The sequence below is a fragment of the Laetiporus sulphureus genome (assembly GCF_001632365.1).
Source record: "Laetiporus sulphureus 93-53 unplaced genomic scaffold LAESUscaffold_3, whole genome shotgun sequence".
NCBI lineage: Eukaryota > Fungi > Basidiomycota > Agaricomycetes > Polyporales > Laetiporaceae > Laetiporus > Laetiporus sulphureus.
In genome coordinates this window covers 81,162-93,410 of record NW_024468512.1, presented here as the reverse complement: position 1 = coordinate 93,410, position 12,249 = coordinate 81,162, and the positions used below count along the sequence as shown (strand labels likewise).

Below are 12,249 nucleotides of genomic sequence, written 5' to 3'. Positions count from 1 at the left end.
CGCAAGTTATCTATGTCCACCTTCCTTCCGGCATACGCGCAAATTCTTGCTCTGCATCCGCAGACTCTCCGCATCTGCGCCCGCCCAAACAGCTGTTTCCCCGGCGAAACGTGCCTTTGGACGAGCCTGGTGACACTTGGAGCACTGTATGCATTGACGCCATCCACTTGCTGAACATTCTACGCGACCAATACATTCATATCCGCTATCCTCTTTCTTTCTGAGGACTCAATTTACTTTCTATCTAGGCAGCGGCAGGAATCCCGGACCTAGCGGGTTCTAGTACATCTCGGTGCTCTTCCGGATGGCGGAGGTGAGCCTGACTATCACGATATGAGCATCGCTTCCCTTTCGAGGAGAGTGGGCTGAAGATCATTGCAGTATAATTATCAGACGGTGCGAGCTCCCGTGGTTCGCACAGGCCCTGCTCCTGAACAGCTGAAAGTTTGGCGTTCCACGCGGGTCGGAAATGAAGACGGGATCCGTGATCTTGTGATATGATCAGCCTTGAAGCCCGTCTCCAGCTGCTCTAGCCTCAGAATCTCGTCAGGCCGCTCTCCCGGTCGTCCTCAAGTCTCCTCTAGCGCTGGATGCTTGCCACGTGGGTTCCCATTCCAGTCTCCGGTGGCGGGGGAATTCAGACCATCAGGCGATGAGGGCTTTTGGCTGTTCGTCACGAATGCTGGAGAACTACCGAATGCGCTGCACGACCCATCGTGCGACACATGTGTGCTATCGGATAAGCCTCTTCGTGGAGAAATTTCCCTGGACTCTGCCATCACTTGCAGATGGAAGTTCTGGGATGCATTGCAGGTCGTCAACTTATTTTAAGACGGCCTTCCTGGAGATGAACGGGCCTTGCGGACTTTCCCCCCCTCTTACTCGCCTCGCAGCTCTATCTCACATCGAGGTTTGAAATGGACTCCGGTGAACCAGTCGTGGAGTCGCTCGCGCGCTTACCAGACGAGGACGCAGTCCTGGGCACCCGCGCCGTCGCGTTTCCCGACGACCATGGGGAGATCATCGAGGAAAAGCTGCAACATTGGCACGGGCGGCCCAGGGGAGTGGAAATGAAACGTGAGATGACCAAGGAAGACAAGGAGCTCGCCGCCGCCGGCTATGAGCATCTCGACGAGCAGAAGATGAAGAAAGGCAGCGACCAGCTGGATGATGTCGACATCTTCGAGCACCAACTGTCATTCCATGAGCTCGGTTCTGCGCTCGACACCACTTTCGACTCAAAGGATCCTGGTCAGTCTTATGGTCTTTCTACTGAAGAAGCGAAGGCGCGGTTAGCACGCGATGGGCCCAATGTTCTCACTCCTCCCAAGAAGAAGTCGGCTTTGCGGATGGTATGTCATGTCCACGCTCGTTCACATCGGTAGTTATTGACGTCCTTCTCAGTATATCGATCTACTTTTGACAATGTTCAACATCTTGCTTATCTTTGCCGGCGTTCTCGAGTACATCTTGCTCGGTATTGACTTTAAGGTAAGGCCGGATCGTGTAAGCTACAACAGGCAGCAGCTGACCCGGTGGTCCTTAGGACAACTTTGCCAATACATACCTCGGCGGAATATTGATTGCGGTTGCCTTCCTCAATGCCTTCATCGAGTTCTTCCAACTGCAGAAGTCCGAGGCGATTCTGGCCTCATTCTTGGCCATGATCCCGCCGTCGTGCCATGTCGTTCGTGATGGTGCAATTACACAGGTGCCTGCCGCTGATCTCGTCAAAGGCGACATCGTGTTGCTTGTGAGTCTTCCAGGCCCTCCAGTCGTTAACCGGTGCGCCATCTGACTGCCGGGCGGTCCTAGCGAACGGGAGATAAAACACCTGCCGACCTTATTCTCTTCGCCGCCACGGACCTGAAGGTTGACAATAGCAATCTGACCGGCGAATCCGAAGCCCAGGAGCGGCTCGAGAAGCCGGAAGGAAGCAAGGCGAGGCCGGTGGAGGCGGAGAATTTGGTAAGCATCCCTTGCCCTTCCGATTTCCACAGACGCTTACCGTTGAATAGGTTTTCAACTCGACTCTGATTGTTAATGGCGAAGGATGGGGAGGTGAAAACCTAGTACACAGTATGGTTATCGTTCGTCCGGACTGATCATCCTTCCTATAGTCGTTGTGAGGACAGGCGACCACACTTTGATCGGTGCGCATTTACGTTGCGTGTTTTCGAATAAGTGACCAAAACCTGCTATAGGTCAGATTGCCGCCCTTACCGGAGGCGAGATGGGCAACAAGAGTCCTCTCGCTGTCGAGATGTAAGCCTGTTCGCTGCAAATAGTGACTTGGATCGTTGTATTAACGGTCGCCTGCGTAGTGCAAGATTCGTCATGATGGTCTCCGGAATCGCAATCATCTTCGCTGTCGTGTTCTTCGTCGTAGGCATTACGACCGTGTACAAAGGCAAGGGCGCGGAAACGGTAACCTTTGCCGTCTCCATTCTTGTGGCTTTCGTTCCTGAGGGGTTGCCTTCTGTCGTGACGCTATTGTAAGTCGATCGCGTTTTGATAAGCGCGACATGATGGCTGATGACAATCGACAGGCTGTCGATTGCTGCCAAGCGGATGGCCGCGCAGAATGTGCTAGTGAAGGATCTGCAGGGTGTCGAGACGCTAGGTCAGTGCATGTTATCTTAAGACATCGCACCGGTGACTGACTCGTATTGTAGGCTCGGTGAGGTGTACCACAACGCAGGCAAAACCTCGTCGCTAACGCGGTTCACAGCTTACTCTCCTCGCTACAGACAAGACTGGCACCTTGACCAGGAATCAAATGACGGTATGTTCGACTTCGCTGTACCGTTTCTCTGCGAGGAAGTAATCCCATGTCTCCTCCAGGTCACCAACCTCTGGAGCGGGGAGAAAATGTACACCGCCTTCCAATCCAATAACGACTCTGAGACAACGGAGGCGTTCTCCATTAATGCACCTGGAATGCATGAGATGGTGGATATCGCCGCGCTGAACTCCCGAGTCAAGTTCGACAAAACAGATGTGCCGTTCGATCAGCGCACAATCCTGGGCGACGCCACGGAGACCGGCTTGACGCGCTTCGCCGGCCGTTACATCCCCGACTATGATGCGCTCCATAAGCAACACCCGAAGGTGTTTGAGATTCCGTTCAACTCTTCGAACAAGTGGGCATTGGTGATTGTAAGTGATTGTCGCGTCAACCGCTGGGTCGTGCTTATTGGGTACGGTCGATAGCTCCACAAACCGCACGCCGCTGGCCCCCTCACTCTGTATATCAAAGGCGCTCCAGAACGTGTGTTAGCCAAGTGCTCTACCTACTTGAAAGACGGAAGCATTGAGCCGATAACGGACGACTTCAAGAACGCCTACGATGAGGCATATAACGTATGTCGTCCCGATCATTTGGCCGGGACTATTGTTGACCTGCGATCGCAGTACATGGCGTCAAGAGGTCATCGTGTCATTGCCTGCGCTCAGAAGCTTCTTCCTGCAGACCAGTACGACTATTCGTACCAATTCTCAAAGAACGACGGCCAATATCCGAGCTCGGAGTACTGTTTCTGCGGCTTGATCTCCTTGGAAGACCCTCCCAAGCATGGTGTCCGGGAAGCAATCGGAACGCTTCGTCTTGCAGGCATCAAGGTCATGATGGTCACAGGTATTTATCGAACGAACGTAAATGAGATACCCGCTGATGTGACTGGAAATAGGCGACCATCCGAAGACGGCAGAAGCGATCGCTCGCAAGATCAATCTCATCTTGGGTGATACCAAGGAGACCTTGAGTGCGAAGACTGGTCGTCCAATAGAAGAGATATACGAAGATGAGGTCGATGCGGTAGTGGTTCACGGTGATGAAATCGACGGACTGCAAGGCTGGCAGTGGGATCAGAGTGGGTGATTTTCTTACCATGTCTGTGCCTTTCTGAGCTGTTTGCTAGTTTTTGCCAAGAAGGAGATCGTTTTTGCACGTACCTCTCCTCAACATAAGCTAGAAATTGGTCAGTCACGGCAGCTCTTGCATCTCGACTACCAATCTCCAACTGTTTTTCACAGTCAAACATGCTCAGGCTCTCGGCCACATTGTCGGAGTGTAAGTACATAGACATGCATCGTACCGCAACAATCTAACAATGTACTTCGCAGTACTGGCGACGGTGTAAATGACTCTCCGGCTCTAAAGAGGGTACGTAAGAGCATCCTCGCAACATTCTCACGCAATTGACGTCCATGAAACAGGCTGATCTCGGCATTGCCATGAACGTATCCGGTTCGGATGTATCAAAGGAGGCTGCGAACATGATTTTGTTGGGTGAGTGCAGTGTATTCAAAGTCTGGCATTACGACTGACATAGTTGGGTAGACGACAATTTCGCGTCTACAGTCAGTAAGTAATAATGCTACCTCTCTTGTAAATGATCTTGCTGCTGAACCATGTCGTAGAGGGCGTAGCTGAGGGTCGCCAGATTTTCGTGAATTTGAAGCGATCTATCCAGTACGTATCGCTGACCGAGTCTTCAGACAACAACTGTTGACAAGCATATTAGGTACACGATCTCGCATAGTACCCCTGAGGTCATCCCCCAGCTGCTATGTAAGTGCTTGACTGAGCTCGTCATCACAGCCGCTTATCACCGTACCTTAGACGTCGTTGGGCCGATCCCTCTTCCTTTATCTGCCATCCTCATTCTGGTAATCGGTGCGTGTGACTATCTGACAATATGTTTTACCGCAATGGCCTAACAACTACTCTCTGCAGATCTCGGTTTCGAGCTATTCGTCGCGGTCAGCATATGCCCTACTGCCGCTTTATAATACACTGACGTTCGCGTTCCTTAGCTTTCCTTCGCTTGGGATAAGCCCGAAACGAAGGATGGTCTGATGCGCATGGCGCCGCGCAAGCCTGTGAACGAGCGTTCTATCATGTCGCTCAAGAAGCGTGCTCTGAAACGCACTAAGACGTTACGTCGGGACACGGAGACTCAGGAGGTCATTCAACCAAGCAAAATCTCGGCATGGGCCTCCAGTGTCAAGGCGCCCTTCCAGCGGCAATGGTGGGAGGACGCAATGGAAAGGACCGATGACGAGGGCCTGGTGGATAGCAAGCTGTTGAGCTACTCCTACTTGGAGGCTGGTGTGATAGAGATGATCGGAGCGTGAGTCAAATTGTTGTTCAGTAGACGCTTCACATCGGATCTGATGAGTGCATCACGCGCACAGACTGGTTGCATACTTTGTGGTGTTCTATAAGAACGGGTTCTCACCATCTGACTTGAGGGACGCACAATCCTCATCAACCGGTGTGTCTTCCCTTGCTTTGAGAGTGTATCAGAATGCTCAATAACACGTTTATTGGTAAATAGCATATTTCACCAAGTCTAGTCCGGATTTCATGAATGGCAGAGGACAGCTCATTGACGCTGCCCAGCAAGTTGAGGCCCTCGCGAAAGCTCAATCTATTGGTATGCACAAGAACACGTTTTCGCCACTCAAAGTGCTGATTCTCGTATCAGTGTACCTTTCCATCTTCATCATACAGTGCTTCAATGTGTATGCTGTCAAGGCTCGCTTCTCCTTCCCCTTCGGGCGCTCCATCATCGGTAATTACTACAACTTCCTCGGCATACTTGGTGGCGCGTGCCTTGGCATCTTCATCATCTACACGCCTCCTCTGCACGTCGTCTTCGGTGGCACGTATCATTTGAGTCCGCTGTACTGGCTCATTCCGATGGCGTTTGGCTGTGTGCTGCTGCTATGGGCAAGTATACGGGTGCTATTGCTCAGGAAAGGGATCGAGCAGAGCAGAGTGAAGGACATCAAGGGCTTGATGATGTGTAAGTCTACGATCGCTAGCCAATCCAGGTTCGTGCTGAATAATGATTTGCTCTACAGTCCCGACAATGCGCACATTGAGCATGCGCTCCAAGCATTGACCCCGTACACAGCAAGCGGTGTTTTAGTAGTACGCGCTGCTAGTCTACTTACGACTGTGCTGTTTGCATGACACAACGGTTCATAACACGGCCATGCTGTATGATTATGAACGATTCTATCATCATCATTATACCTCACGCATTCACGTCCCTCATGTATTGTACAATAGCAATTGATGCTGGTTAACAGACACACCGAGTCGACTGCTGTGAGAATTGGACAGCTAACGGCGGCATCAATTTTCAATGCGCTTATGCCTGATTAGACGGCGTGTACAAGTATATTCATGCGACCATGTCTCGCCCTCCAAAAAGACTTACCTGCCTGTGCGGTTGACATTCGCCTTACATTGCTCCATCGTTACGGTTAGTTCTTCAGTATGGTTCATGCGTGCCAGTATGCTTCATGCAGTGAGGGAATTGTATATGAGCATGGACGCGGAATGTGTCTAGTTGGTACTCACTTTGCTAGTGAGGCTAAGACATCGTTCCTGACCCGGGCACTATTCAATAACCATTGCCAACGAAAGCATTGAAGCTAGAAGGGGACGCGGATCCATTTATAATTCCGGATATCCGACTGATCAGGAATATACGCATGTTATAGCATCGCTCCAGATGACTTCGGGTAACCTTGCACCCACGCCTCCACGTATAAAAGACACGGAACACTTCGGAGGCACTCTTGAGACGAAGATCAAAGCCGTGCGCAGGTCTAATCATGATGCTTGAGATGCTAAGCAGATTATTGGCACAAGAGTCATAGCACCTTCATGGCCAATGTTAAGCGTCGGTTTTGTGAGAGAATCACCGAGGGCAGTTCCACTTATTCTGAAAAAACCAATGATATCTTCTTCATTCCTCTGCATTCATCCCACTGTTGAAGGGCCAATGACAGGCAGAAGTTGACGCCGTCGCAGCCTATATGAAGGTCCTGCTCGACGTAGACCATCTCCTCAGTCTCGAATACATACCTTCAAACAATCGACATGTCTGTGAGCGCCATTCACAGCACTATCACTCCTTGAGGTTTAAATTGACACGGGCGGACCATTCATCCAGGACAAAGCTACCTGCGCTAACGTTCAAGCCAACGGCGGCTCTTGCACCTACCCAACATGCGGCTGCGCAGAGCCCCCGAAGAACAAGTAAATGCGCCCGACGATGCGCCGTCCGTTGTCATAGGTGAGTTTAAGAGATGCTGCAATGATTGTGAGGTAGTAATCAATGTCGCTGACAATTGCTAGCGATACACCAGATCCTGATTGATATTGTCCTGATGGATGGAAGAGATGGACGGCGGTAGTCTTACGAGAGGCGACTTTATGGGCTTGTACGTTGTGATCCGTTCCGTGGAATTGAAACGAGATTGAACTTATTGAGCATACTCGGGGGGGGGGGGGGCTAATTGAACTACCAATGGAGCGCGAACATCACGCAAGCCGGTGGATGCATGCAAGATGTCGAGTGCATAACGCGCGGTGTGAAAGCGTGCTGCAGGTTGACAGCCTCCGACATGCATATGCAACAAAGCGTCGGTGGTTTTCAACTGCAAGCGGCTTGCTCATACAAGCGTCCATGAGAGCCTGCCTTATCTTCACATCAACATGACTGGGCCATGTCTACATGAACGGACTTACTCATCAAGTATTTTCATCTTTTCAACCGCTGGTGTCCAATTGTAAGAATTGCAGGAAGGCGTTCGCAAAGCTTCCGGTGCTCTTTCGGTTCTTTTTCGACTAGTACGTTGAACAGAACTTGTAGAGGAAGTGGTCGTCCATGCGTCATCTTCGATTATGCAACGTGCATCGCTGGTTAGAGCACTCATATAATGGTCAGAGGCATCTTTCTCGCAGTACACTTCATCAACCAGCCTTTCAAGCCCGTCTTCGTACCTCATTTGATCTTGATATCTCGTGACAAGTGAAGGATGGATCATGTAGGTTATAAATTCGACGAACAGCTGCTGTCTGGCTGTCATACCTTTGTGCGCATGTTGTACTGGTCTTCCAGGCTCGACTGTTCTACGGGCAGTTCGCTGCTTGGAATCCATCGACCAGGCAAAGTCCACAGAATGGCGTTGATTATAGAAAGCTGTCATAAGAACGGGCTCAGACTAAAGCAAGCGTGCGAGGTTGACAGCAGCGACGTAGGTCCCAAATGTTCCTCATTTTTGAACAGCAATTTGTGCCGGTCCGGTTTGGCTAGTTGGGCAGCTGGAAGTCCTAAATATTCAGAAGCATATCGTTCTTGCCATTCCTCAACCATAGAAAGGTACACATCCTCCAAGCATCTGACTCCTTCAGAGGCAGCATTCGCCACTTGATGTTTGTGACCCATGCGAATGAGCGCCGCGACGGCTGTCGTCTCCGCCAGTTCGTCACGCACGAAGTATTCGTGGATGGCTTAGCATCGATGGGCAAAATCTATGCGTTTACAGACCCACTTTAGACTATAAAACAGAAATCGCGGCCATTGAGAGAGTCTATCGACCTTATCAGATTGAAGACACACCACTAGATAATCTCCATGTTATACGTACAGCTGCGGCACTGCAAGCAGGTTGCAAAAACACCTGGAGTACTGAGCGAGGAGTTCACGGAAGATACGAGATCCGTATTCCTCTGCGACAAGATGATGGAACCGACGTCGTGCCAGAATTCCTCGTCTAGCTGGGATGCTATTTCGAATCTGGTTGGTGTTTGCTGTTACACAGTGAGTTGCAATTCATCCATGCCTGTTACCATAGAGAAGGTCAAGTCGTGTTGTAAACAGTATGTGACGATGTTCACGCTAAAACTGAAAGACGTTGAACTTGAGATCGGAAAAGTTGACCCACGGAGCACGTGACCGCGTTTTATCAATACATTTATGTACCGCGGATCATTCCTACGTAGTACATAGCGGTCGAGCGAGGCTCGCTAGAGTACGGGAGCGGTGGGCAAAATGGGAGGACGGAGAGGATGTGTGAGGCTTGGACAGAGTAATCGTAGGTGGAGTGATAGGTGGCGATCGAATGAGACCACCGGTCTCATCAAAAACGACGTCGTCTGCAACCAACCACGCGAAAGACGAACTGCGTAGTACAGATGTCGAGGGGAGCCCGAGAAACTTCGAAGTGTTTGACGAGATTCCACACCCACATACCGCCTCATGTTCTCTAGTACTAGTCTCGATGTATACGCACGGAGCCGACATCTTCGATCCTTCGTAAGTAGTCACCACCATTGGACATCCACATACTGGAGCAACAAGCAACAGCAATCGCTATGCCGATCTGTCATTTACTCTCAGGTCCCTCAATTCTGAACACGCTGCAACGCACAGCTGAACTATGATACTGAAATGAGTACGAGTGTGCGTAGCATTCAGGCACAAGAAGAGAAAAGCATGCACTACAAATCAAAACATGATCAAAAACAAGAGACCGTGTTGCTGTAGAACGCTGATAACCTAGCCGTGACAAATGCATACTGAAATTAACAGACATCGTATTTAGATCAGCTACCCTCCGTTTGAGATCCCAGTAAGCGTGAAGTCTAGATACGCCGCAAAGGTGTGTCGTTGCCTGCGCGAAGTTCGGCTGACTGTTCAGATTTTATGTTGCACTCCTCAAGAGTGTTATTGTGCCGAGGTTCGAAGGAGAAAAAACTGGGTAGACGATGCGAGAGGACTATTGAGGAACCACGAAAAGACCGTTCACTGGATGAAGGCGGTTTCGTGTGAATGCTGGCCTGAGGAGCGCATCGTCGCATGTATGTTTTGCCGTGAGCGTAGAAAGCCACTGCGACTCTGTGATCCAACGCCGCCTACAAATAATAGCCCCCGTCAAATATTTCGGGGAGGCGGTTCCATAGCTCTTCTTGCTCTTCTCGTTCCTTTTGTATCAGGAACGCTTTGCATGATGAACAGAAGTGATAGTAGAAGTCACTCTCACCGCACAAGTTAACCATTTCGTCATCAAAATATACAGCTCCGCTTTCCAGAGCACGAATGGACCTCTCGGCGAGTTCAACCTGCTCGCAGCCGTCGTTGTAAAGCACCCGGTCGAGGAATCTTTTGAGTTCGCCATCGCACCTCTTGCGATCTTGACAGTGAAATGCGCGTCCTCCATAGGATGGTCCATGGAGCGCGTATATTCTGCCGACCGCTGTTGCTCTGGCAGACATGAGCATCATGCGACCATCAATGCATCGCGCAACTTCTTCCGGGCTTAGTTGCTCCACCGAGCCATCTGCCATCTTGACCCCTTCCACCCATCTGTGACCAGGGTATTCGCAACAGAAGTAGAGCGCAGTTACCAGGATGGGTGCGGAATCGAGCAAGCGAGCGAGGTGGACTGCTGTGACGTCGCAGCCGTAACGATCACCATTCCCGTCATCGATGAGCTTTCGTCGTTTCTTCAGCCTTTGAATCTCTGAACGTGGTAAATTCAGACAGTAAGGATCGTATCGCTCTCGCCAAGCGTCAAGCGTCACGGGGAACGCATCCTGTAATCGAGTAGCTCCCTCTTTCATCGCATCTTCTATTTGATACTTGTGCCCAAGACGTATTAGTGCAGCTACGGCCAACGTTTTCACCGGCCTATCAGGTGCAAAGTGTCTATAGGATGCTCAGAGTCCACATCGTCCTGGTATTCAAACTAATTAACTCACTGTCGAGCGTGGAACAGAAAACGCAGCAGGTGTCGAAGATCCGCGGCGCGGTCGGAGAGATGCACGACGGGACAATTGTCGATCTGCTCCATAGTCTGCAGCTGTGGTATGGACAGCAGATCGCGGAACACCTCAGAATGCTCCGCTAGTATTCCGTGGAAGACGCGGAATCCCCATCCTTCCGCGATGAGCACGACGGATCCGTCTTGATACCAGTACTCCTCGTCCCTTTGCACTTCGTGAACGCCGATAGGAACCACCGTCTGAAAGTTCTCTCCGTGGTGTTCGATGTCCATGAGGGCGTTTTCTAGCGGAGGGAACGTTGGATGGACAATGTGTTTGGAGTGAATCAATTGGGAATTGGGACGCTAACAGCAAATCCGATACACGTGGTGTTGACTTTCCCGGCCAGCCCACCGCGCGTCCCATTGTAGCCACGCCCTATTATATACACGCGCGCTACTACTCTCCCACGCCAGTGGCGCAGGTCGCACCGGAGCCTCTCGCATCTCTCCGCACCCAGATTCCAACACGTGGGAGTCGTGGGACCCTAGTTTGCAGTGGTCTCGTACCTAAACCTCTTTTTCTGCGAACTTTATCTGCGAAAAAGAGGTCTGGGGCATTCTGATAGGGACACCCCCCCTTCCGCTAAGCGCCCTTTAAGCGCCCAGTTGTAACGGTCACAGAGTGCTTCCTGTGCCTTGATCAGATTTACTTTCCCGATGAGATGCCTTTTTAGGTAGTTGCTCATGCCAGTGCATGTGGCTTCGGTGTTGCCACCGAAGAAAATGTACTGTACTCACTTGAAACATATCTCATTATCCTCGACACAAATGAACTCAAGACAATATCCATATTCACATAGACAATTAGTAGTGATTTGAGTGGTGAGATAACAACTAGCATCTTTGTTGCATTCTCCGGCAGGAACAATGGCAACATGTATGCGACTGTCTTGCCAGCCCCTGTTCCAGCAATGGCAGAACCATCAACTCCCAAAATTATTGCCTCAGCGACATCAAGTTGCCATTTTCATGCTCGTATGTGACATTTCTTTGTAAAGGCTTCATCCATGGTCTGATGAGCATTGGATGAATTGTAGCTGCATTGTGCAGCAGCTTGTCACAGATTTTCGCCACAAAAGTCCGCACGTGACTTTTCTCACACCACAGATCACGTGCTTCACCAATATCTCACGCCACTCAGCCACAGACGTGACACGTAGAGATCAGGTGATAGTCCACATCGCATGTTATGGTCCAGACCCGCGAATGATATGGTCGGACCTGTCTATTCCAGGATACAATAGAGGCACCCGCTTGGGAACAAAGGGAACAAGGACTATTATTATGCATCAGCCTTCCGCTTCCTATTAGTTTAGCCAGAAGCCTAGGTAGGTACGATGCTCACACCAAAGAACAAAAGGGAAGCCTAGATAGGCACGATGTGCACACACATTACTGCGGCAACCATCGATCTTCCCACTTATTGTTCTACTTCCGGACATCCTATTGTTTCATGTACAGCCATTTGCTTATACCCGTAGATAGGTAGCTTAGGTAAGATAGCCCGCTGTACGTGTATATAAGACCAGCCATGTAGGGGACGAAACCTCAGATTGTTTCTCCTCGTCTACTACCTGTAGCACTCACTGAGCTCACCAGCTCCTTCATATATCTCTC

General features: G+C 50.6%; 2 protein-coding genes across 2 annotated transcripts; one reads left to right on the top strand and one right to left on the bottom strand.

The window, feature by feature from the left end:
- Positions 1-917: 917 nt before the first annotated feature.
- Positions 918-5,912, top strand: LAESUDRAFT_691638 (aminophospholipid-transporting P-type ATPase; the record flags this gene model as incomplete). Its single annotated transcript, XM_040906101.1, has 28 exons — positions 918-1,352; positions 1,405-1,491; positions 1,547-1,753; positions 1,816-1,968; positions 2,019-2,061; positions 2,121-2,153; positions 2,205-2,265; positions 2,325-2,495; positions 2,550-2,586; positions 2,732-2,785; positions 2,845-3,159; positions 3,214-3,363; positions 3,415-3,637; positions 3,690-3,872; positions 3,921-3,980; positions 4,036-4,072; positions 4,126-4,165; positions 4,219-4,291; positions 4,343-4,366; positions 4,423-4,474; positions 4,527-4,573; positions 4,625-4,678; positions 4,739-4,764; positions 4,819-5,135; positions 5,200-5,279; positions 5,343-5,441; positions 5,493-5,813; positions 5,872-5,912. 28 exons carry the CDS (start codon positions 918-920, stop codon positions 5,910-5,912), a joined length of 3,423 nt encoding a protein of 1,140 aa, XP_040768859.1.
- A 3,809-nt stretch (positions 5,913-9,721) lies between these two features.
- Positions 9,722-10,863, bottom strand: LAESUDRAFT_754812 (uncharacterized protein; the record flags this gene model as incomplete). The annotated part of the gene is made up of 2 exons (XM_040911943.1): positions 9,722-10,514; positions 10,568-10,863. The coding sequence occupies 2 exons, from the start codon at positions 10,861-10,863 to the stop codon at positions 9,722-9,724; spliced, it is 1,089 nt and encodes a 362-aa protein (XP_040768858.1).
- Between the last annotated feature and the right edge of the window lie 1,386 nt (positions 10,864-12,249).